The following is a 26,738-nucleotide window of genomic DNA, read 5'->3' as shown; positions in this document are numbered from 1 at the left end:
TTTGGAACGGAACATATGTGTGTCTGTGTGTGTGTGTTGATTTAGACATATTCTCGATTTAGACTTATGTTCTGTAATTTATAATAATAGAGAATAAGCTGCAGATGCTCAGCTTTATTTTTTTTTAAAAAGGAAAAGGGTGCATGTTTTTTAAAAATCTGCTCTTTAGTGCGCATTGTCATTGGTTAAACGTTTCCTGGATTACATCTCATTGGCTGCAGACTGTGTCTGTCGTCTATCTAACGACGCCCCCATTTGCCAGCTACTTCCGCTGCTGTGTCAAGCTGAGGCTACACAGTAAATTCTTGTTCATCTTTCTGGACTTGCAGATACATTCAGCCTGCTCACGCCACTCAGGTACGATGACAGATATTCCGTTGGTCTTTCTATGGTCTTATGTTTTCTTTTCAGTGCCCTAAATTTTGCTTTGGCCTCTCTATTCAAAAAGGTGGCTAACCATGCTAGTTAGCCACCTTATTTTTCTTTAGCCCGCCCGCTAATGGTAAAGCGCTAGCTGTCAAAAAGCTCCGGCCAGCCTCGACACTGTCAGTTTGTTGTGTGGGAACAATGATTTAAAAACATTGTTCTCATTTAGGAATATTGTATAGTTCGTCACATGTTAAATTTGGCAAGTTAAAGTGTATGCTATTATGTTAGCAAGCATAGAGTTTACAGTAGCATTTATTAGATGGGTTGTCAGAGCTGGGTGTTTTTCAAGTTGTCAGTGAAGGTTTAATTGGTAATTGATTTAGAATATAATTATTATTTGGGTATTTTTAATGTATTGTCAGTGCAAGCAGAACGATTAAGTTCCGTGTGCTGGTAAAAAGCTGCTGGTAAAAAGCTCTTGATGGTTGAGTGTGAGGGAGTCCTTCAGAGGAAAACATCTATTCAGATTAAAACCGTCACATTTTCTTCACCTGCAGCAGTTTATGTAAAGGTGCAGATTAAAGTCATTTCCTATCACGTTTCACTGCCTCAGCAAACATTGGTAATGTCTCCCCGCCAGGCTGACTTCTTCCCGATTACATCCGCATCTGACTCGCAAGAGATTAAACAAAGGTTTGTCGTTTAAAGCTGGTGTACTTTAGGTCATTGACACAAGGTTTGCTCTGACACAGTCATCTGTTTGTCTACTCTCCCTGACAGACATATTGCTCAGTGGCATTCATAGTAGTACTACTGCATGTTTCCACTGTCACTAAGGAACTTAATGTAAGGAAGTGATACTGTGTTACTGACGGTCAATCTGCTTAGCATCGTTTGTTCATTTGATATCGATCTTTTGTAGATATGTCAGTAATAACTGTGAGGCAATTCACAAATGTTTTGACTACCACAATTTGATAAAGTTGAACTGAAAACGTTGAACCAAAATAACATCATCTAAGCAGATGATGAACAAAAAGTTCCCCTTTTTCAGAATCAGAATCAGAATACTTTATTGATCCCTGGGGGAAATTATTTTTTGTTACAGTGCTCCATTATAAATCAACATTAAGACAAGACAGACAATACGCTAACTAAGAATAGTACAATATATACATACATGCATACATACATACATACATACATACATACATCACTCATAAATAAATAGCTGGAAAAGAAACATGTGTAGTTGTAGCAGTAAACAGTGTGTTAAGTGGATGCGTTGTACAGGGAGATGGCCACAGGCAGGAAAGATTTCCTGTGTCGTTCAGTGGTGCTTTTCGGTAATCTCAGTCTCTCACTGAACGAGCTCCTGTGACTGACCAGCATGTCATGTCTTAAACTTTTTAAGAGTTTGTTAAAAAAAATGAGAGGTTTTGTTTTTGGTGGTGATGGTGTTTTTTTTGTTTTGTTTTTTTGCATGATGGTACAGTGGGGGTGGATCTTTTGGATCCTGTGGATTATGCTTTTTGGACTCCCATAGTTGCTATGTGTTGATCTTGGGGCTTTGGAGGCCCAGCCATGACTTTAGAATATTTTTCATGTACCTTGAACCATTCCTTGACAGGTTTTGTGGTGTTACAGCATGCATTGTCCTGCCTGGAGAGTGAGTGCTGCTCCATGGGGGTCAGTTTAATTATGGGTTTTATTTGTCAAAGTATAAAAGCTGGCATGGAAACTTTCCCAGCAGAACATTGCACTGAAAGGATGCTCTGTGTTATGTACTTCACGTAGTAGCTGTTTTATTGTTGCTAATCATCTTTTGTATGGTTAGGATTAAAGTGAACTTCCCTTTTTAAAAAAAATTGTTGCTTTATCCACAGGAGTATGAAGGTAGACACATTTTGTTTTTATCTTTACATGACATACTAGTCTGTCCTCTCTGGAATTGCAGTTGTTGTCATTTAGTTATGGGTTTTCCTCCCTAAGGTACCTTAATTACCCTCACCATGGTGTCTATGGCAATAGATTCCATTTGAAAGGGGAGCTTTACACTGTGCTAGTAAGTAAGTTTACTAGCACAGGTAAGGTAGTTACCTTAGAGTAATGTAGTTCCACTTGAGAGCTAGATGAGCAGTTGTCCTTGTTGAAACAGCAATTGCCTAATTAAAGTGTTCATGGAATAAATGCTTATGAGCGTTCAGTTGTGGAATATCTGTGTTTTGTTTATGTTTTGCTTTTGTATTTTTTTTCTGCCTCACATTAGAAAAAGTTTGTATGAGTACAATTTGTCTTTCAGCAGGATTGCACAAACGATTATTAGCCTGACCTTCATGAAGCTTGATGGAGCGGTGGTACGTGGGCAGAGGAAAGACCCATTGAATTTTGGTGGATCTTTTTAAATGAGCAAAATAGGGCAATGGCTCTGGTGGAGATTAGCCTGCCTAATGCTCTTGTAGTTGAGTTCTGTGGCTAAATTTAAGTGAACAGGAAGAAGATGTTGCAAGCCATGTCCCAAAAGTTGGGTTTCAGCAGTGTTGAAACCTAACTGTTGCAGCAATGGGACGGTCAGCAAATGCAAAATCAGTAGTTGTATTTGGAAAGCAGGGAGGAGTCTTGGTGTAGGTATGTTTTCAGTGTGATTTGTCTGTTAGCAAATACTAGGTTGCTTCTGCTAAGCTAAATTTGAATCAATTTATTTAAGTGGAGCATGGGTGAAGACCCATGAAATCTTTAGTGCAGCTTTGTGTCTCTTTCTTTAAATTTCTAATTAATTGTTAAAAATAGATGATGTTGTTTGTGTATCACATTATATTGTGATATTCTGTCGTTCGTACAGTTGCATCATGTACACGAAACTGCACGATTTCCTCAAAAGTAAATTAAAGATCTTTCAGAAGTTTCTCTGAAGCAAAAAAAGACTGGTATATTTTTCCTTTGGTAATTTATAACTGTAGGTGCCCTATAAAATGCAATTAAAGTATATTCTGGTAATGTGAAATTGACTGGTTGTCTCTAAAATCCATTGGAAATGTGGCTCCACATACCTTTTTACCTAAATGCCAGAACGCAGAGAAAGTTTAAACCCAGTCACCTGAACCTGTCAAATAACAACTCAAGTGCAAACAATGCTGATCACAAAACATGCTTTTGTGCACATGTTTTATCTAAACTCAGGAGTGCCATTGTTTGTGTTAATGGGTGGACAATTCAAGGGAGTTTCCAGGCAAGATGCTGAGCAGGCTTTGTTTCTGCATACACTGTGAAGGTAAAACTCCTCCTAGCAGGTTCTTCTTCCTAGCAGGTATCACTGGTATGCGCTGACTCACACTGTTCAGTAGTGTTGTGTGTGTGTGTGTGTGTGTGTGTGTGACAGAGTGTGTGAAACTATACGTTCAAGCATCCTGCCCAGAATGAGACAGTATCTTATGCCCAGTGGGGTTTACTTGACTTCAAGCAGGAGTAGAATAAAGAGAACAAGCTCCTCCCTTATATTTGAAAGACAAACAGACAGGATAGACTAGCGCACATGATTACACATATGATTGAGCTTAGATCTCAAGTGCAACAAATTCAATGAAACATTTGTTTGGAGCTACCTTTAGTCTTTAGAAACTTACCTCATCAGTGTTAGGGGTGTTACAAAAAAAAAAAGAGTGGGGCAAGAAATTAAATAAAATAATAAATTGCATATTATTCATTACTTTTCTTAAAAATAATGCAGTGTTACTTTCTCTGATGGGTCATTAAGTAATTTGTTCCATTACTTCCAAGTAACAGCGTAACATGACATTAAATTCGTTGTCACATAAACTCATATACATAGAGCATCAAATTACATCTCTGTATCTCTGTTATATGTATGCTAATTTCTTTACATTTGCAAATGTACTCCACAGTTTTTGTGTACTTGTTTGAGACATTTTTTTCACCCCCTACTTCCTCACTTCTAAGGCTGAATGACTTATGCAATCTAGAGGTTACATGAGTCCTCAGTGTATTTCAGAAGTTTCACTGGGAGCTTTTGTTATTATACGGCAAGATTTTTCACTCTATCATTTAAATAATCTGTAAACATGTTTTACATTACAGTAAAGAGGAAGAAATGCAAAAGGATCAAAAAAGATCTGACCAACATGGAAAAAAGATTTGTACTTGATTCTCATAGGAGAGTTTACTTTTCGTCACACATTTGAGTTATTATTGCATCAGACGGATGTCGTCAGAAATTTTAATTTCATGGTTTGAGGCTGTTTGGGTGTGGTTTATTGCAATTTCCTCTCTTTAAATGGATTAATGGTTTTAATGTTAGCACTTAGTTTTTCTAAAGTGCTCCAGTCAGTGGATGTACTCCGTAAGGTTAGTCTTGTGATTAAAGTAGACTGAATTTGATTTCATAGTTTCAGTATACTATAATAAAAAGTAATTTGTGAATGATTGTCAGTTAGACCGTCTGTTGGTCTTGTGCTCTACTTCCATTCGCCAGCTCTTTGGAGCTTGGAACGTAAGTTTGGATAACATCATAGAAAGCTCACGGCTCTCCAAGGGGAGATTGAGAGACCAGTGTTGGACTGTTAGAACAGCTTTGAAATTTATGAGTTGTTCGCACTAAAGTAAAAACTATCATCACTTCATGCGGAGACCCCTTCGACGCCAGCTGCGGCCTCAAGGCTGGAGCTGAACAAAACACCCTCATAACGACTGTGTTTAGACTGTTCCCCCCATTCCATGCAAGGCCACCTGGGTTGGCTGGAAGACTGTTTACTTAGCCTGGCGGGGCGAAGGACACTGTCTCAGCTGAACTCTGGACACACACATACACTGACTCCCCCCCTCCCTTTCCAAACGCCTTCGATGCTTGTGCCCTACCGGGGAAGATGGCAGTCAACTGGACCAGCGCAGACATGCTGCAGGACCGGATGCGCTGTCTACACCGGCTCTCTCTTACCCTTTACCTGCCCCTGTTGCTTGTCTTGTGTTTCTATGGTGTATTGACAGTCATGTGCTTTTTGTGCTGAGGTGTTTTTTCTATTATCAAACTGTTCTCCCACTAGGAGCTCAGTCTGAGTAGAGTTTTGTTTTTTTTTTTCCCCTCCTCCTCTTACCTCATGTTATGTATATTTTTTTCCCCTCCTCCTCTTACCTCATGTTATGTATTTTTTTCCCCCCTCCTCCTCTTACCTCATGTTATGTATATTTTTTCCCCTCCTCCTCTTACCTCATGTTATGTATTTTTATTTATTTATTTTTTAAAGTTGGTCAGAAGGTTCCTTTGTAAGTACAGCATGCGCCATTAGCGTGCTGCCTGCTGTAACCCTAATTTCCTTCGGGATTAATAAAAGTATTCTGATTCTGATTGTGATGAAAACAGGAAGCACGGAACACAAAATAAACAAATTTTGGTCATTTCACCCAGTTAGACTCTTGCTCAAATAACTTTTGCTCTACGTCAGTCTAGTACTGGCTTACAGTACAAACATTTGTGTTTTGTAAGATGCTTGGGCTTAAGACAATCACGTAACAGCCTTTCCTGTATACAGACATGTTTCTGAAAAGATAAGAAACTAAAACATCATGAACCATTATAAACTACTGATTCAAACTTGGGGTGTAAGAGGTTTGAATCCCTGATGAGATGGCTTTTCATTGTTAACCAATATGGACCTTAGAAAAAATAGCGACCACGCACATAATGGTGAGTTTGGATAAATGAAATCTTAAACTCACCATTAACCAAATACTTCGCTGTTCTGTGTTATGTCTACACATAGCAGAAGACTTCACAATGTATATGTTATGAATTGTAACTTTAAGTGCTTTGTTACCAGCAGCTTGTTGCAAAAACACATAATTTGCTCTCATTTCTTTAGTTGAATGTGCAAAAAATTTCAAAGATGACAGTTTGACAGATGTCGGTGCAAAAATATAATTTTACAAGTTAATTCTCAAAGAGCTATTGGCTGAAAACTTGGCATATCTCTGCTTGGTGTGCAGAGACCTGATACAGGACCTGGGAAATGCATCTGGCCTTTGAGTTGATCCACCCATTGTTTGCCAAATGAGATCTTTGAATGTTTTTCAAGAAGCCTAAAGAACTGTTCCTGGAGACTACTGACAGAAATTACAAGAAGGCTTCAGTGCGAGAGTTTAGGCTGTGTTGAATGATAAATTTTGTTAGAATAGTGCAAACACTTTTTTTGTTGCCTTACACTGTATGTTCATGTGTATTTGCGCCTGTTTCAATAAATCATTGTACCTGTTTTCTAGCAGAATATAAATTCAATATGACCCAAAATGAGTGACTGAGACTATAAGCTTAATGGCAAAATGTTTAGATGCAAAAAAAGAAACATTTTCCAGTAGATTTCTATAGGACTTGATGTGTCCTACGTCCAGCACAAAACCATGAAGAGAAAGTTAAGAATGAGCAGGCAGAGTGGTTGGGGTCACCACGTTCAACAAGACCAAGCTAGGTTCATTCCTCCTGAGTAACTTGCTGTTTTTCAGTAGTGCACTACTTTCTGAGTGCTTTCTGAGTTCAGTTCCTTGGGTTGCTGCTTTGGCTTTAGTTTACTTGCAGCTACATCTACAGAGCACAAATGCCTATTAACACTCAGATCTCCATAGCGATTCTGTCCACCCCCCTTCTTTTTTTTTTTTTTTTTTTTCTCCCCCCCCCCTTCCCTTTCTGCACTCATTAGTGCACAGACAGCACACACAGCAAAATGCTGCTCTCTGTTGAACTCCCTCCAACACAGTGGCCTGTCTGTGATTCTTGTTCCCACTGTTGTCTCTCAGGCCACATTCACATCCTTCCTACTTCTCTCAGAATGGTAGATGAGACCCATTTCCTTCATCTTAACCTTGAGCCTTTGCTAGGAAAACTTAATCACATGACATAAATAGCAGTGTGGCATCTGAGTATTTAGATGTCTATATAAAGTGTATCAGATGAATGACAGTGAATTGCAGTGGTTATCCGTGTGGCCTTATAATATGCATTCCGGGAACTATCAAAGTGACATGAAATGACATCAGCACAGAGTATAATTTTGTCCTGAACCGCAGGTTCATAGAAATAAGCCTCTGTGTCACAGAGACTAGTAACAACAAAAAGTCCAGGACTGATCATTCTTATATGTGAGGAACTAATATTAACAACAATAGCTAACATTTAGTTCACACAGTCCTGCATTAGATAGCCCTTCTGGCTGTGGTAGAACAGGTCTCTTAACAGTGGGCCACATTTGGGTTATAGAACAGTTGCCAGTCCTGTCTCTATATATGCACAAACAGAACCAAAGCACAGATGCTTTCTTAGTTTCAGTGTGGACTTGCTGTCCTTGTGGGCTATCCTAACACCATAAATCACTATGAGGAAAAATTGGGGTGAGGGGTGGGGGCTCCTGTTTCATCACATTGAAGTATTAAACAGTTATTCTACACTTTAACCTGGCCAGTGAGAATGTTAACCATATAACTATTAGCAGATATCTGATGGACAGAAATCTAGTCCCAGGGAAACAGAAGTTACTGTACTTAAAGTGCTGGTCCCAAGTCTGGATAAATGGCAGAGTAACCTTAGGAAGGGCAATTTGTACCAAATCAAACATGCGGTTCCATGTGCTGTGGCAACCCATTTGGAAGTAAGGGAACAGTGTAAATTACCTCTATCTGCAAATAATAAAATGATAACGTTAATGTGGGAGCTAGGCAACAAATATTTTCAGGCCTACCTTTATAGATATTTGTATCTGAAAACCGTTCGTTTTTCTTAAAGTCCCAGATTCAGCAACTAGACAAATGGTGGAAGCTTACCTTACCAATTCTATTTAATCAGCAAAGAAAGTATTGTGCCATATAGGGCTGGGCCATATTATACCGTTCACGGTAATACCGGTATAATGTTAGGCAACGATAGGAAAATGAAATATCGCGATAGAATGGGAGTAAAATGCGCATGCGCAGTGCCTTTGTTTTCATACGCACATGGCCGATTGTTGAGGAACCAGAATTGGTTTGTAAAAATGGTGCAACTTCCGTGATGTGGAACTGGTTTGGTGTTTGTCTGTCAGATACACAACAAAGCACATTTTTTTGCAGAACATGCAAGCGGCCGTTGTTATTGTCGTATTTGTCGGACTAAGATGCTCTTAAATCTGGGAGTAATCTGGGTCCTAAACTCCGAAAATTTGACTTCAGGTCAAACAACACTGCAGCATCACTGAGAGTTGAAAACTGTCTAAATTCTTTCATCTTTAATAAAACGATCAGCATTGCTGCTTTACCAGGTGTAACTATGAAGTTTAACTTCCAGGCATCCATGAAAACAAAAGTTATTACATTTAACGGAGTTAGAAGTTAGCAGGAAGCTAGCGGAAGTTAGCTCGCTAGTTTCGCTAGTTACCTAAGCATGATATTGCATGTTCTGACTGAGAGATTTCTGAAAAAATTCAAACGTACAGCTCTGCTATCACTTCCAACATAAATGAAGACAGGAAACTAAACAGCAGTGACGTTTGTAGGGTTACTGAAGTTGGGCTAGCTGGTATATTATGATGTGCTACGTGATCGCTAGCGACACAGCTATGTTAGCATAACATAAACAGTGAAGCTGGAGGACGAACACTAACACTTTTCCACTTATAAAAGTTAACGTGAAGGTTCCTCATGGTTAGAGACAAATGCAATCGCATGGCAGGATGCTGTAAACGGACCAAACTTCAGTCAGGAGAACAACTGAGATAATCCATCCACAATACGAGGTCAGTCATTAATATACTGCAACAACATGGGAATAGAGCAGCTGCCAGAGAATTCAACATTAATGAATCAATGGTACAGAAGTGGAGGAAGCAAGAAGAATGAGTTTAATAAAGTTTGATTTATCTGACTGCTTTGTTTCGCTTAATGTGCCTTATAATCCCGTGTACCTTATGGTCCGAAAAATACGTACTGCACACTGCAGTTTAATGTTGCAAAGCACCTCTTTTTAACTTCAGTGGATATTATACATGGTTATGCTCAGGATATGTCAGCCCATTTCTACTGGAAATGCCTTTTGGTTAAACTTTCAGCAAGGAATTTGCATTTGCACTGTTACATTTTTATAAAGCTTTAATGTACATAAAAACCAGCTTCTTGTTTAAGTGAAAATAAATGGAAGGTTGTCTTTTTGCGCTAGTAATGTTGTGGAGTTGTATTTTGTCTCGCATCAATTATATCGTCAGTTATATCGTTATCGCAAATTTTCAAATATATATCGTGATAAATATTTTTGGTCATATCGCCCTGCTCTAGTGCCATATCACCAGAAGTACAGCACTACCTCAGGTGCAACCTTTCTCTAACGTTAGCCTTTTTTGGTTTCTGCCATCAGTGGCATGTTTGTATGTGAAACTGACTTGGTATGTGGTATGTGTTTCAGTCTGTAGAGGTGTGTCCCCTGTTGAGGTAGGTGTGTGTAAAGAGAAATATAGAGGTGTGTGTATGCTGTATCAGTATGTTGCATGGCAACCTTGTCCTTTACTTTCTTTCACCTTGGCTCTACCTCTGCCAGTCTCTTGACTCTCTCTCTATGCGCCTTTTGGCTTTGGATGTTTTTGTCTGCGGTGGACAGCAGAGACAGACATTACTTGGCTTATGAATGGAATTTTGGCATCAGTAGGTTTGCATTTCAAATGACTGTACAACATTTGGTGACAATTTTTACAATCTGTAATTAATGAAGGACTCGGAGTGCGATTTGACACAATCACTTGTCTTGTAACAATTGCTTTAGTTTAAGTAGTGTCTCATGTTTTATCAAAATTAGAAAATCTAGGGATAAACTGTGCACGTACCCTGTGTAATATTTTAAAATGTCTGTCTTTGTCTTCAAAAGAGAAGATATTATTGGTCCTGTCACTATGTATTTATAAATCATTTTATCCAAAAAAAATGGATTAGTTCATGATATAAAGTTTTATTTTAGGTTTAGCTCAAGCTTTGATATGGGTACTGCTATATCTAATTTTGCAGGTAATTAACTAACTTTATTTAATTATTGATTTAGAAAGTTTCATAACAGTTTTATTTTACTTTCTCCTGATATTTCTGGAAAAATGGACACCGACAGTGAACTAAATCAGAAAGCTTAGTCTGTGGGTCTGTATTTGAAATGAGTTACATGAATGAGGAATGGGGTAAAGTTATCTCTGTTCCAAAGCTTTATCTCTCTGTTCTGTGTATATTTTTTTTTTCATCTGCTGACCTTTTTTGTGGCTACATTTGGTGAGCTATTATCAAAGTACGGAGGAGAGTGGTTGTGGTGCTCATATGGTGCCATGTCTGTCATGGTTACGTAATGGCTCACAAGGCGTGTGAGACAGCGAGTGATATGATCTGAGAGCTTGCTGCAGCCAATCGGATACCTCTCTTTTTCTCTCGCTGTCTGTGGGTGTGTGTTAGAATCTGTTTAATTTATCTGCACAATTCTGGAATGAAAAGTAAGTTCTTTTAAAAATGCAAGACTATCAAAAAGCAAAACAAAACTTCTAAACATGGATTTAACCCTCCTGCCATCCTTTAAAAAACTCACACCCATCACCCTAGGGACCATTCTCAGCCACGCCATAAAAAGACCATATATCCATATTTTATTCCACTTTAAATTAGCCAACCTTGTAAAACTACTTCTCCCTGAAATATTCATGTAAAGTTTTAATTATATTTTCGTTGTTTTAACCCTTCAAATCCCAGTGTTATTACATGAGCGCCCTGTGTTATAAGCCCCAAAAACCAAAAAACGAAACTAAATATTTCCACAAAAAACCAGTTGAAGTAATATGTGATTGTCATTATAAGTAGGCCTTTAGATGGACCAAAGATTGGCACCAACATACATTTTGACCTGCCATTATTTTTTTTGCATTTTTTTTTGCAATTTAAAAATTAAAACTTCAAGGCCCTGAGTCTTCATTGACATCCAAGAAAAGAAGAAAAAATAAAATCATATGATGATAATTTGGGGTTGAAAAATAGCGTTTATAATGGAAGTCAATGGGCAGAAAATGGTCCCCAGGGTGATGGGTGTGGGGATTTCTGCTGCTCAGCCATTTTAGGCTGATTTAAGGAATTCACACTGGAATATTAACATTGACAGGTAAAAACTATCCTGTGGCAAGTTTGGTTATATTCCACTGAACACAGTGGAAATGGCAGCCATTTAACACATAGCAGTGGCACAAAAAGGTCCCAAGAAGGCAGGAAGGTTAAACTGAAATTCAAGTTTTAGTGTGTGCAGATAAAAACGGTGGCTTGTCAGTGATTATGAAGAATTTATTTTCACTTTCATCTATTGTTGCTGATGCTGAGAAGGAATCCTGGGGAAATATTTGTTCTACAAAATATAAAAGAATACTAAATTAACAGTGTTGTTAATGGAATACATTAGAGCACATAAATTAATAGATTAGACAGTCTTTAATTTCCAAGTATTGCACTCAGTTTACTACTTTTCAAATACACAAACCTAAACACATGTGCCTCTGAAACTGTGCTTCAGAACAGCTTTAAGAAGTAGTGTTAGTTGGACATCTTACAAAGACCAGCTACAGCCTGAGTGCAGTAGTCATACTTTGTCTCAAGTGCTGCATCTCTATCAAAAGAAATTTTCTTATGATCTGAATAGGTTTAACCAACCTTATAAAATGGGTCTGCTTTTTAATGGGTTGTGAACAAAGAGCAGTTTGAGAAATGAGCTTAGAGTTCGAGTCGTCTTGACTTTTCTGAGTGAGAACTAGGTCAGCTTATTTCATCAAGTCAATAATGCAGTTCTATTATTGATGATAGTTTCCATCACTAAAGCACACACTCGTCATCTTCCTGTTTTCTCTGTGTGCCTTAGTGGAGCTAGGAAAATGTGATGGATATCCATTTCTGATATTGCCTTATTTTAGAAAGCTTCACTGAAGGATATTGATTCTGGTGACAGAGATTGTAGCACTGTTGAATTACAAACTGTGAAGTGGCCTGTCTATTGTACAAAACATTTAATGTCATACGCAAATTTTATTTTCAGTCATATTTGCTTTGTGCATGGATGTTAAGGTTGGGAAAACGTGTTTTGTCTGTCATTCTGTTGCTGTATACTATAGCTGTATATAAGGTTCAGTGGTCAGGTATTTGGGGGGAATTCATTTGGTGATGTGAAGACAATGTGCGACATGCCTTTTAACTGACAGCTTTGTTCAGAATCTGCTGTAACATTATGTTCACATAGCTTCCACAGACCACTGACTATGAATGCACTGAAATATGAATAAGGATTATCATACCACGACTCAATCTTTAAGAAGTGAGTTAGAGAAGGTGGTGTTTTCTTCAATCATATTTTCAACACAAACCCTGGTAGACAAGTGCATTAGTCAGATTTCCTCCGGTTGGGATTCCAAAATGTCCTGCAGAACCATTTAAAGGTTTGGGAGGTCCCTAGTTTATGTGATTTGTGAGGCCACAGGAAATATCACGTTTGTCCTGTAGATCTCCTGACTGATATGATCAGCTGATACAGTCAACTCCCTTTTATAGTGGAATTTCTTTTTTCTTTGTTTGTTGCTTTTAAAAAATGTTGGTATAAATCCTTTCTAATACTGAATATAGGAAAATGAGAGAGATTCTATTTATTAATTTAAAAAAAAAATCTAGATCTTATTTAAGCCAGCCTTTCACAAGTTAGAAAAATGCTGAGTTGGACACAGAGTTAACTGGTAGAATATTTGAATAATAGTTTATCATCCATTCTGTCCACCTTATCAATTGTGGACGCAGAGGCCAAAGTTCATGTGTGTGCTGAAGGCGTTTCCTTTCTCTGGCAAGGGCAAAACCCATCCACTGTGTAGAAATAGGCCAGGCGAGTGTGTAGAAGGCCAGGCGAGTGGGAACAAGACTGAATTTGGTATTTTTATCTTCTAAATCAGTCAGCTGTATGAGACTGGATATTTCTTTTAGGATTTTCTTTATGCTTCAGGTATGTAAAGATTTTATAATTCTGGAGATGAGGTCTGTCACACTGCATTACTGTATTATTTAGACATTAATCTGTGCTCTCTCTATTACTTGCTATTACTCTCTCTATTACTTGCAGGAGGATCCCAATAAGCAGCAAGTGGGTAGAAGGGAATTTAGGTTTACTGTTTAATATACAATTATATTAATGTAATTAATATTCATATTTTTGTGTTTAGAGATGCTTTTTTTTTCTTAAGTGTAACCTGTAGGTATCAACTTTTTTTTTGCATATCCCAAAATAGGTTCATCTGAAACAATTTTATTATTATGCTTCACAAAGGCTGCTGTAAACACAGTGGATAACATTTGGTAATTTGGTTTGGCTCCTGATGGAAATACTGCTGTTAAAATAAATCAGAAAATTGTAAATGCAAATGGAACTTTGCTAATTTTAAAAGCTGTTAAACGGTGGAACACTGATTAAAAACTTGATCAGTGGAGTTATGACCATAAGAATGAGTTTTCCATTAGATCAGGGGTCCCCAACTCCAGGCCTCGAGGGCCGGTGTCCTGCAGGTTTTAGATCTACACACCTGAATCAAATGATTAGCTCATTACCAAGCCTCTGGAGAACTTCAAGATATGTTGAGGAGGTAATTTAGCCATTTGAATCAGCTGTGTTGGATCAAGGACCCATCTAAAACCTGCAGGACACCGGCCCTCGAGGCCTGGAGTTGGGGACCCCTGCATTAGATGGATGGGGCCATGCCTTCATTAGTCAAAAATTTCTTCTAGCATGGGACTGTTTGTCCTACAATAGGCATCTACAAAAGTTCTTTTTCTGTGGCAGTAGTAGATAAAAGTGTCAGTGTAATTTATTGGAAAATGGATTAAATAAAAACAAAAAACGCACAGAATACAGTGGAATGAGATGTGTATGTCTTACACAAATTCACCTTTGCCTGTTCCCCTTCCCTCAGGATGTGTGTCTTGCTCATATAATATTAATATTATATGAGCATTTCGTTGCCTTGTAAATATTAAGATTGCATATAATTTTAGTAATAGTTGTAAGTAAATATTGCATATATGTGTAACCCTGCCAATGGAGGGTGCCATCTAGATTACATCTGTCATATTGTTGTTAACACACATGCGTTTCACATATTCTATCATCCTTATAAATCAAAGGGGCCAATTTAATTTTCATATATCTGTCTGGTATTCTAGTTCTAATGTTTAGAGCCATTGGTGATAAGATAAAATGGATAAATGGGCCCTTGTTTACCTATTCCTTAGGGTGTGTGTGTGTGTGTGTGTGTGTGTGTGTGTGTGTGTGTGTGTGTGTGTGTGTCTCAACATTTGACATGTGGGGTGTGTCATAATAAAATGATGTATGCTATCTTATATTACTGGTAAGAACAGGCACATGGTAGTAGTGGTTGTAAAACTAAGCTGATTTTTTTTTTTTTTTTTTTTTAAACAGTGTCCAGATGAAAATATTCTGTGTAATGGTAACAAAAATCTTTTTACATATTGTGTGAGGTTTTTACATGTTAAATGGTTTTTAAATATGGTCGGCACAGTGAACAAATTCCTTTTTAAGTGCAGCTCGGGTTTTTGCTAATTAATTGACACTAGGGCTGCACGATTTTGCATAAAATGAGAATCACGATTTTTTTTTTTTTTTTTTTGGCTTAGAATTGAGATCAGGATTCTCTCACGATTTTCTTTTCCAGTATAAATATTTATTGCACTTATTAACTGCACATCAACTTCGTAACAGTTGAAACTGAACATAAAAACAATAAATAAACATAAAAACAACAAATGTCTCACGTTTTGTTGTTGCCGCAAAATGTTGTACTGCTTGAAATTCCGTCTCCACCGTTGCTCGACACTGCGTGTATAGAACAGGTAGTGCAACAATAGAAAAATAGTTGCGGGACAGCACTGTGTAGCGTTTGTCTAGGGTGTTGATCATTTTCCTAAATCCCTTGTTTTGCACAGTGTTGATGCGAGCCATATCTTTGGTCAGGTGATAAGTGATAGCCTCCGTAATTTCTTTGTGCCTGCGGGAGTTCGATGGGTATAGGGAAGGGCTGTATAAGGTTCCCGTTATTGATGTTTGGGTGGTTGACTGGGACGGATTTTCTCCTGTCACTTTGTCGTCATCCCTGACGTGTTCGCCGTTGTTTTTTTCCCTGCTAATTTTAGCATCACGCGGCACAGCTTCTGTATCACGTGGTATAAGGCTCCGCCCTTGTCATTTGTTGAGCAGGAAGAGTGAGCGCTTGTTTTCATGCAGATTACGTCCCGGATCAAAATGCGGTACAATCGTCGCCGTCTTTTTTTTTCTTTTTTTTTTTAATCGTTGTCATTTGGAAATGTGATCGCACATAAGTATGAATCGAGATCGCGATTTTCTAACAATTAATCGTGCAGCCCTAATTGACACACTCATTGACCCGTTGGCATTACTTTTTTGTTCTGTGTGATGAATAAACTGGAGTTTCAGTTTATTATGAATTGTATTTCTTGAAGGTTAAGTTACTAATTAAACAACTCCTTTTACTTCCTTGAAAATTGAAGTCCATGTTAAAATGTGTTTTGAAACTCTCAAAACTCTGGGCTGGTAATTTTGACCTGGGGAGTTACAAGTTATTCTGGGTCTTGCTTTTAAACTGGGTGAAGCTAATGTACCAAGCAGAGGGTAACAAAGACCCAGAATGCCTGTGACAGTGGTGTCCCAATTGTGTAACTACTGAACTAGAAACATCTCTGTTTTCACGCAACAAGCCATGATAGACAAAATTGTGACTGTGACAGAACAAGCAGACTTTGAGCGGATGGAACAGATGGTTAGATCTACTGTAAAGAGCATCAAGATAGTCCACTTAATGCAATCTTCTCTGCATGTTGTTTTTATTTTTGAAGGTTATCATTCCAGAAATGGAAGAAAATGTGTTAAAAGTTTGATTATTCTTAGTACATTAGTACTCAGAGCATGAAGGATGCAATGACATTGTGTGCAGCTTTCTGTAGCTCACAAAGGTCTCTGATTTGCCATTGAATTGTTGCTCTAGGGCTTGTGTGAATGTGTTTGAAGAAAAATCATATGATGGTTTATATTCTCCCAAATTGTTTCAACTCCAAAGAAAGTAGAAATCCCTTGGAGGGAGTGGAGGCTACGGCAATTTCAGTTATAAATTACCTTAAATTGCAGGATTATTGCAACCTAAGAACATTATGATCCCAGCAGTATGTTTACACCCTTAAGGCCTTTATACATAAAATTTGTATAAAATTTGTGCAAGTAATTTGGTTTCAAAAATTTTTCGACTTTGTTTTGGGGGGTTTTGTGCAAGTTGGTTGTTGTATAAAGGCATTTACAATTAATTAAATGAGAATAAAGGATTATACCCATTTTAAGAAAAAACAAACAAAAAATAACACATTTTTGGAGGTCTGAACTTTAATGTGTTGACTTTATTTTTCCACTTTTGACTTAAAAAAAAGTGGAGGGAACAAACATGGCAAGTAAACACTAGTTATAACCTTTTTATATTGATTGTTAGTAATATATTTGTTTCTTCTTTTTTTTCTTTCTACAGATTATTCATTTGCCTTGGTCAAAAGAGCCACATAAATTGAAGACTGGAAGTGCATCCGTTGTTTGTCTGCTAACTAAGCAGCTGATTTGCTCAAATTGACATCTGCTGGTGTCATTCCTCTGAGGACAGACCATCTGCTGAAAATCTGTGTGAAGCTGTATTTGGGACATTGTCTCGATATCAGACAAACATTGCTCTGTTGTTGTGGTGACACTCAAGCGAGACCTAGATTGACAGGTCTCCCTCCAGAGTAACTTTTCAGAGCAGCCACCAAAAGGAACATGTGCTAGAAGTTCAACATCTGTCCTAAACAACTGGTCAGCTTTGACTCTAGAAGATGAGCAATGACGATGAGTTCTTCGATGCCGTCACAGGTGGGTGCTTAATGTACATACTTATTGATGTGTTTCCCTCTAGTTTATCTTTTATTAAGAAAGGGGAAACATGCATGCTTCCTGTATTTCAGGACTGTATTGTGATTTTGTAGTTCTCACTTCTCCTTTGGTAGTTTAAAAACTTAAAAAGGGTTTTTAGAGGAAGAGAAATATTTTGTTTAGCGTTTTGGTATTTATTAGACCTGATGTATATATGTAATCGTTATTTTTCTTAGGTCTTAGTCTTTCTCTGGAAATTGCTACATGGTTTTTCTGCAAGAGGCTGCCACTCCTAATTAGATGGTCTGTTTTTGTTGTCGAAGCACAATGCTGTCCAGTGGAACTTAACCTGCCTTCGTCTGATGATTAGTTGAATAATTCAGAGGTTGGCTGTCTTACGACTATGATTAGTGATATCAACAACAACCTGGAGGGTGTGTGGTTCATACTTGTGTGCCTGTATTATATTCACAAAGAAATTTCATCTGGTAGAAACTGCCAAAGTTTGTGTCAGTGGGATAGTAGTGACTACCCCAAATCAGCATATTTGAGGAAGCCAGCTAGACTTCACTCTTTTTAAAAGTATTTTCACATTTCTTTTTTTGGTGAGCAGCAGTTAATAGTCCTTGAAGTCAGCACTCTCAGGATTTCGTGCAGCCTAATGTTACAGTCCAGGTGAAGGTCTGATATCAAGCAGTACCCATTTACAATTACAAAGTACAGCCATGGTGACTCGCCTGGGGTTTGTGAGCAAGCATTCTTGGAAGCAGATACCTGGAAACTCAGGAGAGATGAACTTTGAACTGTTTACTCTAGGCAGATCTACCTCAAGTTTAGAAGACATCAAAACAATATAAAATCTCAGGATTAATGAAGTCAGCATGTGTAGGTTCAGCATTGAATGCTGAAATATGATTATAATATTAACTCTGAGAAATAAAGGCATGCAAACACTTTATTGTTGTAGATAAATTAGCAGTGCAGCCACTTATTTAACAGCTCGTTCTGTGCAAGGATAATAAGAGGGCAGGCAGGGTGGTGTTCTCTGTTAATAAATATTAGAATCACTGTTTTGTTGTTTGATTACCCCATGTTGACGTAGAGCCATTGCTATATGGCTGTCGTCACTTTAGCAAGTCATTTCCATTCAGGTATAAATAAAAGGGCTGTGTGTGTGCCTGCACCTGTCTTTGTGCCATTGTTATGATCATCTTAGTAATTTGAGACAGATGCAGAACAGGGGTGATCTATTATTTATGTGGTAGCATCAGGTATCATCTGGCTTGGCTTTAGCATCTTTTTCTCTTCTTAATTTACCCTCAAATATTTTGTTGTAACTATTTATTTTAAAAATATTACTAATGTGCTTGATGATTTGCCCGGGGCACACCTTCATAACACCTACAGAAGCTCGAAAGACATTGTTGAAGTGCAGCTTATATAATACATGAAAAGAGATTATCAAATATTTAAAGTTCCACAACCCTGGCTATGGGTCAACACTAATGTGTGACAAATAATTTTGTGTTGCACATCCTGCATTTAATGAGTCAGTTTCATACTGTGCAATACATTTTGTTTCTCAGGAAGTGGAACTTGCGACGTCTCAGTATCCATCCATTCGCTTCCGCTTATCCTTTTCAGGGTCGCGGGGGGCGCTGGAGCCTATCCCAGCTGTCATAGGGCGAGAGGCGGGGTACACCCTGGACAGGTCGCCAGTCTGTCGCAGGGTGTCTCAGTACTAAAATAAAATATTTTGTTGTGACTTATGTGACGATACGAACAATGCACCTTTGTACCTGACACCTGATTAGGCGTGTTTTCTGAGTAATGATAGTCATTAGTGTTTTTAAGCTTTTGTTAATGCACCACCTTTAATTGCCCACAACTCCATCCTACAGTACTACGTTGCAGATTATTCCAGCCCATTCTCATTCCCACGCCATGAACATCTGCCTTTTTGTTAAATCCACTGACGAGATGCAAGATATTCACAATCTGTCCTTTTTTTGAGATTATGATGGCGAATATGACTCCTTATAATATGCTCTCCTCCATGTTGAGCAATGATGCCGAAAGGTATTTGTGTTAAATGTGGCCCTATGTTGTCGTGGCCAGGCTTCCTTATGTGAAAGGTTTGAATTGAGACGTAGATTGTTATTACCTCATAAACAAGTTTACTGTTGTTGTCCCAGGTTTCTTAGTTTACAACAAGTGTAAAGAAGATGACATGGTGCGGATATCTATGACGTCGGTTTTCTTTGAATGCCACATTTCTTTTTCTTCCGCAGGCCTGGAATCGGACGAGTCGTGCGAGGGGCTGTCGGAGGCCAGTTTCAAAGATGCACAAGGGATTGACAGCAGCAGCCAGAAGAACAATGGATCAGTCCCACAAGAAAATGGCATCAAGAAACACAGGTACTCCTGCATTCCTCACCCACATTCCATCTGCTGTGTGTGTACTTGTTTGTGGATAAGTACTCTCTTGGTCAAAAACAATTGAGTTAAGTGGAACATTTTTGGGCAGGGTCACAATTTGTAATGGCTCAGTTTCATACAAAACGCATACACAGAAAGGCACACAATGGGTGCAGCAGTTTAAAGGTGACGTATTTTTAAACTTAAAAATAATGAGGGGGGGGGAGATTTGTTGTTGTTCACAGTGGGGGGCTGACTTGGGTGACCTATATGTGAAGGTGTGGTGTGTTTACTTGAGTTAATTTCCTTTTTATAAATTTTAAGATGTCAGTGGAAAATTACCAAGTAGGAATTTTAGGATAGTTAGGTGACTGGGTTTAGTTCCTGTGAACAGAGGTGAGATGAATTGGCTTTGCACTTGTTCTTATCTTCGTGCAGAATTTCTTTATCTTCTGCCCTGATAACAAACCTGAATGCACTATCTCTTATCTGCAACCTTGGATATTTCTTTTCTTCTCCATTTCAGGACATCTCTCCCTGCACCCATGTTTTCCAGAAACAATATCAGTGTGTGGAGTATCCTGAAAAAATGTATTGGACTGGTAAGGGAAAGCTGGTTATCAGATTTAAGAGCTTCTCTTCTGTACATGAAAGGCTTTCATAGAGAGGTTTTCATAGTCATATTGGGCAGTATTTACAGTTTTTAATTTGCACACAGATAAACTGAAACAAGAAAAATGTATTACATAAAATTACTTGTTAAAACCACAATTTGAAAAACGTTTTAGAGTTCAATAGTATAAAGGGTAATATGTTAGGTAGCTTTTTTCCCCATTATAATTTACTGTAATTTCTTTCCATTTTTTCCCCCTTTATATGCACTACTGTGTTTAGTCATGTTGTATTTTAGGAGTTATTCTAGTTAACCTGTGGTTTAACTAGTGTTTAGTGCTTTGGCTGCTGACACAATTACAGTTTTTGTGATATAATAGAGTATATTCAGCTTTTATCTTAATGTTAAACAGGAACTGTCCAAGATCACGATGCCCATTGCCTTCAACGAGCCGCTGAGCTTCCTGCAGAGAATCACGGAATATATGGAACACACTTACCTCATCAACAGAACCTCCTCAATGTCCGACTCCATAGAGCGCATGCGGGTAGGGAGAGACGTGGACACACACGTCCTGTGTCATCGACCATGTTTCTCTGCTGTCACCCCTGACACTCTTCTCCACCCACTCCACCCTAGCTCCCCACAATGACATTGTCTTTACCTCTCTTGTCCATTGCTTTGAATGGTTGTAGTAGAGCCACCAAAAAAATTATCTAATCGAATATCATAAATGAAATGCAAATAATCTGGACATAGTATGGGGAGAAGGAAAAAACAAAACACTAACAGACATACTCAAGAGATGACTTGGACACATACGCGCATGCTAACTTGGTCTGTAATTGTTTCTGTTTAGGCAGTAGCTGCTTTTGCTGTGTCAGCAGTTGCGTCGCAGTGGGACAGAACTGGAAAGCCCTTTAATCCTTTGCTGGGAGAGACCTATGAACTTATCAGGTACACTTGCTTTTTTCTCTCTCGTTTTTTGTGAGGTCACTTTGTTTTACCAGTTAGCTTTCAGTCTCTCTTTTCACCCCTGCTTCTTGCAGAGAGGACCAGGATTTCCGAATAGTGTCTGAGCAGGTATCCCATCATCCTCCAGTGAGTGCATTTCATGCAGAGAGCCTGGCTGGGGATTTCGTGTTCCACGGCTCCATCTACCCTAAACTTAAATTCTGGGGCAAGAGTGTTGAGGCAGAGCCTAAAGGGACTATCACACTAGAGCTACTCAAGTTGGTCACTTAAAATCTTTGCGTTTAAATTATTTATTCATTAATTGTATTCTAAAACTGATTTCTCATTGTGTTGACTTTTTTTTCACCTTTCCCTCTTAAAACTTCCTCCTTCATTCTTATTTCCCCTTTTTCTTCCTTTTTTCTCCCCCCTGCAATTTTCATCCAGGCACAGGGAGGCATACACATGGAGCAACCCTAACTGCTGTGTACACAATGTCATACTGGGAAAACTGTGGATAGAACAGTATGGCACAGTAGAAATAGTCAACCACAGGTATTTAAATGATAGAATTTATTATTTTCTTCTTTTTTTGGGGGTTGTATGGAAGCCCCAAACGCAATTTCATTGTTCTTGACAATAAATAAATAAATACCAAAAAAAAAAATACCGAACTAGATACTAAGAAGTGTTTAACCTGTATTGATCACAATGCTTCCCTATAACTAGAGTGAGGAAATGACTGCAGTCAAGTTCAGATGAAACACTGTAAGGCTAACAAATGTTTACCCACAGTTCTCCATTCCTGCCGTGCACCTTCCTTGTTTCGTCTAATACTAGACACCAGCCTGCTTATGGTCTGTGTGGCTTCACAGGCAAACAACGTCTCCTTCAACATTTATTTTTCTAGGAAAGCAGTGCAAAGCTTTTATTGTCCTTATTGCTAAGCGTGCTGTGTCTTATTCACACAGTTGCACAGATTCATGCTAGTAACTGTGAATCAGCCAGACCTTACTTGCACTGACTAACTGTTGTCAAAACAGCAGGGTTTGAACGTGAACCTCTTTTATACAAATAGCCATGCAAAGTGATTTATATGAACGTATAATTGCATGATAAATCCACCACTTTATAATGTCAAATAATGTTGCTTTGTCTGTTTAATTCACTATAATGAGCTCTGCCAGTGAAAAGATGTTAATTGGCTCTTGTCTCATTTTTCCTGCAGCACTGGAGACAAATGTGTGTTGAATTTCAAGCCCTGTGGGATGTTTGGCAAAGAGCTACACAAAGTGGAGGGATACATCCAAGACAAGAGGTTTGTGTTTACTCTAACTGGTTTGTCACCTACATTGTGAATCTTTCTGTCTTCAAACGTTTAAAAAGACATGCTAATGCATTTTCATTATTTTCAATCTCATTTTCCATTGTACTTTTCTTCTCCTATTATTGACCATTTTCTTTTTTACATTCCTTTTTTTTTTTTTTTTTTTTTTTTTTGTCTTTTCTAACAATTTCTTCTCTCCACTTGCATCTCCAACTTTTTGTGTCTTGCCCTTTTGCTCCTTTTCCTGCCACATCTTCTTACTGTCGTTTTCATCTTCCGTTTCTATCCAGTAAAAAGAAGCTTGCTGTCATCTATGGGAAATGGACTGAATGCATGTGGAGTGTCGACCCTCAGGCCTATGAAGTACACAAGAAGTCTGAGAAGAAAGGAGACAACAAAAAGCAGAAAAATGTAAGAACCTGTGCAACTAATATTTTACATCTGCAATAAGAAATCATAAAAAAACAACAGTGTAGTGCCAGTCTGTGGGCTTTCTTTCTTTCTTTTAAAAAATAAATAAATTCATCTAAGTCATATTTCCTTTTCTTCTTCTGTCTTGATTTCCTGTTATTGTCCACAGCAATCTGTGTGGTCGTATCTAGGTAAACTAACAAGCTTGTGTAGATCAGTGCAGAGGTTTTTCAGCTCTTCCCCTTTTAGTCTGCTTATTTATTTGTAGTTGTGTGCAAATGCTCCAAACTGCAGGTTTTGAAATAAACAGATACTGACAGAAGCTTTGATCTCGCTGGTAACTGTTTGTGCCTGCAGCGTTCAGTCTCTGCTGATGCTATCAATTGGTCCAGTAGTTACAGTGAGTTGTATCATTCACAGGATGAACTTGAGGGTGCTGAGAACGATGACGCAGATGACATGCCCGAAGTCCAAGAGACTGTGTCTGTTGTACCAGGAAGCACTCTGTTATGGAGGATAGACTCTAGACCAGCACACTCTTCTGTGGTATCAAAAATAAAGTTACACATCCAAATTGGTGGCCCAGAACGCACACACGCAAACACACTCATTCTTGACATCTTTTATTCTTTCTCTGTTTCCCAGATGTACAACTTCACAAACTTTGCGATGTGTCTGAATGAGCTGGAGCCCGGCATGGAGGCCATCCTGCCCCACACAGACTGTCGCTTCAGGCCTGACATCAGAGCAATGGAGAACAGCAACATGGGTAATTAGTTTTTATCTGATCAAATTTGAATGCGTCGCTGGCTGACATTCAATAACTTGTTTGACAGAACTGTTGTTTAAAAAGAAAACCAGTATGCTATGACTATGTGGATGTTTAAGACGACTTTTAGAATGATCACTCTGTGAAAGTAAAACAAAACACAACAACAACAAAAAACAAAACAGAACCAATAAAGAAAAGAAACTACAAATGTTTTACTTCTGCTGCTCAAAGCAAAGGATTGGCAATAAGTCAGTGCTTCCACCTGCTGGATGTTGATGGTATTGTGCAATCCAAAGTGAGTGAGTTCCACAGGTGCCTAAAGAAAAATGGAAACAAATGAAATTAAAGGGGTAAATAAGCACAAGACTTTTTCTTGTTTTATTACAATCTGAAACCTTTCAACTCTTTATTCTTGTGAAGATGAGGCCAGTAAAGAAAAGGAAAGACTGGAGGAGAAACAGAGAGCTGCCAGAAAAGAGAGAGCCAAGAGAGATGAGGAGTGGTCTACTAGGTGAGAAACGCACACTAACACATGCATTCACTTTAATAAATTTTTCTGTGGTAACCTTTACAACAGCTTCAAAATATACCAAAAGTAATGAAGTTTTCATGATGCTGTTAGATGTCCAGTGTACATGAGAATAGCAGGGGGATTGCAGTGGTGCAGAAACTGTTCTGGTTAGTTGTTAAGAGTAGAGCTGAGCCCTAAAGGAGAATCTGTTACCATAATGGTTAATCTACATTCCTACCCTCACCCATGGCCACAACATGGAATGTAGCTTTTACTGCAAGTGTTAAGAAAATATTATTTACATAATGGACATTTTGTGTTCCACTCTCATTCTGTTTAATAAAATTGAAGCTACCAACATCCGCTTACTTTATTACAAAGGCTGGAAACGGATTCAGTGAAGCGAAGTCTGTATATTTAAAGCTCACTAATCATTGATGAGATTTATTTGTTTATACCGTATGAAAACTGAGGTTTGTGAAGAAAGTTTTGAACTGAATAATGGATTAAAAGAGCTGCAGGCTGAAGACGCAGAAAGGAAGGACAGCTGTTAAGATTACAGATTGACAGGGAAATGCAGGTGGGAAATAATACACAGACTTCTTGGAGATTAATTGTAAAAGTTATATCTAGAAACTGGTAACACACTTAAGACCAAAGCCATAGTAAATCCCTACGGAAGTGTAACCTGTGTTGATTTTTTTTTTTAGGTGGTTCCAGATGGGCACCAATCCATACACAGGTTCTCAGGATTGGATCTACACTGGTGGATACTTCAACAGGAACTACCAAGACTTGCCTGATATCTACTGAAAACCTACTTGCCTTTCTCCTCCTCCTCCACCATATCTATAACCTCCCGTTACACCCTCCCCCCCCCCACCCACCCCCGGTCATTAACTGGAGATAAAATGATACAAATCATCATCAAGGCACACCAACTCAGATTGGAAATGCATACAAAGAAGCTGAACGTTGTTGACTGCCGAGTCTTCAGTAAAAGTGATTGTTTTTGGGTTTTTTTTGCGCTGACACACACACACACACACACACACACACACACACACACACACACACACACACACACTTAAGAGAAGTTGTTATATTATTTCCAAGTCTTACTCTCCATCATCGACTAACATCTCCTGTTTCCCTGCTGAAGCACACTTTAGAGCACAATGGCCATTTAATTCCAGGTCAATCCCTCTGGCAGAGAGTTGGTAACAACTCAAAAACCTCACAGGTCCGTTCTGAATGTTTAACATCTTTGCTATTGAACTCTGTGCTCCGAGGATCTGCCCGCCAAGACTCTTGATGGCAACATTTTAAAAACATTCACATGTCACAAATGAGTAAAGTAAAAACGATGACCAGGACCTTACAATCACAACGATGGATGCAGACGAACACCGATGCTCTTTGAATTGAAGATGGACTTCGGGGATGTTTTTTTTTTTTTTTTTTTTTTTTTTTTTCTTCTCTCTTTTTCTTTTCTTTTCTTTTTTTAATATTCTGCCAAATTTTAAAGATTTAAACACTCAGAATACATTAGTTATATACTACTCTTTGAGCAGCAAATAAGTTATGAGTGATCATTATGTTGATCAAAACAAATCAAATGCTGTTAAGACTTCATTACTGTCCATGTCTTATCCTGAAAATGATTAATATCTGCTGATAGTCTCCAATAATTTAGTAAAGTTTGATTAAAAATATTAAAATGAGTAAAGATAAATACTATAAAGCATACATTTCCCTGACAACAAAAACAGAATTGGAATCAGGAAAACAAAAGCAACAAATAGTTTAGATATTCATGGAAATAGCTGAATACCCGGCTGATGCGTGATTTGGTTTCACACAGGTGCAAGTATTCCATCGTCTGATTTCTGCATCTTGCTTTTAAGTTTTTAAGATGCTGACATTTGAAGTTTGCATTTACCCCTGGCAGGTTACAAGACAGGGCTTAGCAGTACATATTGGTTGCATTTTCCCAGTTTAACATGTGACTTTAGAGGATAAGGGTGTTGATCTGCAGCTGCTTGTGAATGAAACTGTTGTTCAGTCGTTTTTTTTTTTTGTTTTGTTTTTTTTTCATTCTTTTAACTAGTGAACTTAAGAGGAGTCCAAAAAGACTAGAAGTAAATATTACAGTGATGGTATATGCTCATCTATTGTGTGAACCCGTGTATAAATGCGTACAAGCACCTAAAAGCCATATTAACAGGAGAGGGTGTTTTTTCTGTGCGGATATGAATTAGAAAATATGAGCCTAAAGGAACTGGATTGTTATAAATCTCACTATCGTCATAGAAGAAACTTGTCGGTGTAATCCGAGTATCAAATGCAGCTCTAGATAACTGTGTTCTGTGGCAGGATTGG

At 38.3% G+C, this 26,738-nt stretch overlaps 1 protein-coding gene across 2 annotated transcripts; it reads left to right on the top strand.

Annotated features, from left to right (window-relative positions):
- The first annotated feature begins 257 nt into the window (after positions 1-257).
- Positions 258-25,793, top strand: LOC146610585 (oxysterol-binding protein-related protein 2-like). 2 transcript variants are annotated; one of them, XM_085343830.1, is made up of 14 exons: positions 258-357; positions 16,977-17,350; positions 19,642-19,768; positions 20,295-20,370; positions 20,794-20,928; positions 21,241-21,338; positions 21,431-21,613; positions 21,783-21,890; positions 22,564-22,653; positions 22,953-23,073; positions 23,494-23,619; positions 23,719-23,842; positions 24,266-24,356; positions 25,067-25,793. In XM_085343830.1, the coding sequence occupies exons 2-14, from the start codon at positions 17,314-17,316 to the stop codon at positions 25,167-25,169; spliced, it is 1,419 nt and encodes a 472-aa protein (XP_085199956.1). In that variant the 5' UTR covers positions 258-357; positions 16,977-17,313; the 3' UTR covers positions 25,170-25,793. The 2 variants fall into 2 exon arrangements, with proteins under 2 accessions (XP_085199956.1, XP_085199957.1); XM_085343831.1 differs by lacking the exon at positions 258-357 and adding an exon at positions 13,265-13,381.
- Positions 25,794-26,738: the final 945 nt, after the last annotated feature.

The sequence above is a fragment of the Diplotaxodon limnothrissa genome, linkage group LG20, assembly GCF_057381915.1.
Source record: "Diplotaxodon limnothrissa isolate DT_005_m linkage group LG20, D_limnothrissa_male_GT1.1, whole genome shotgun sequence".
Classification (NCBI taxonomy): Eukaryota; Metazoa; Chordata; class Actinopteri; order Cichliformes; family Cichlidae; genus Diplotaxodon; species Diplotaxodon limnothrissa.
The sequence above is the reverse complement of the archived record's forward strand: the minus strand, read 5'-3'. Positions and strand labels throughout refer to the sequence as shown.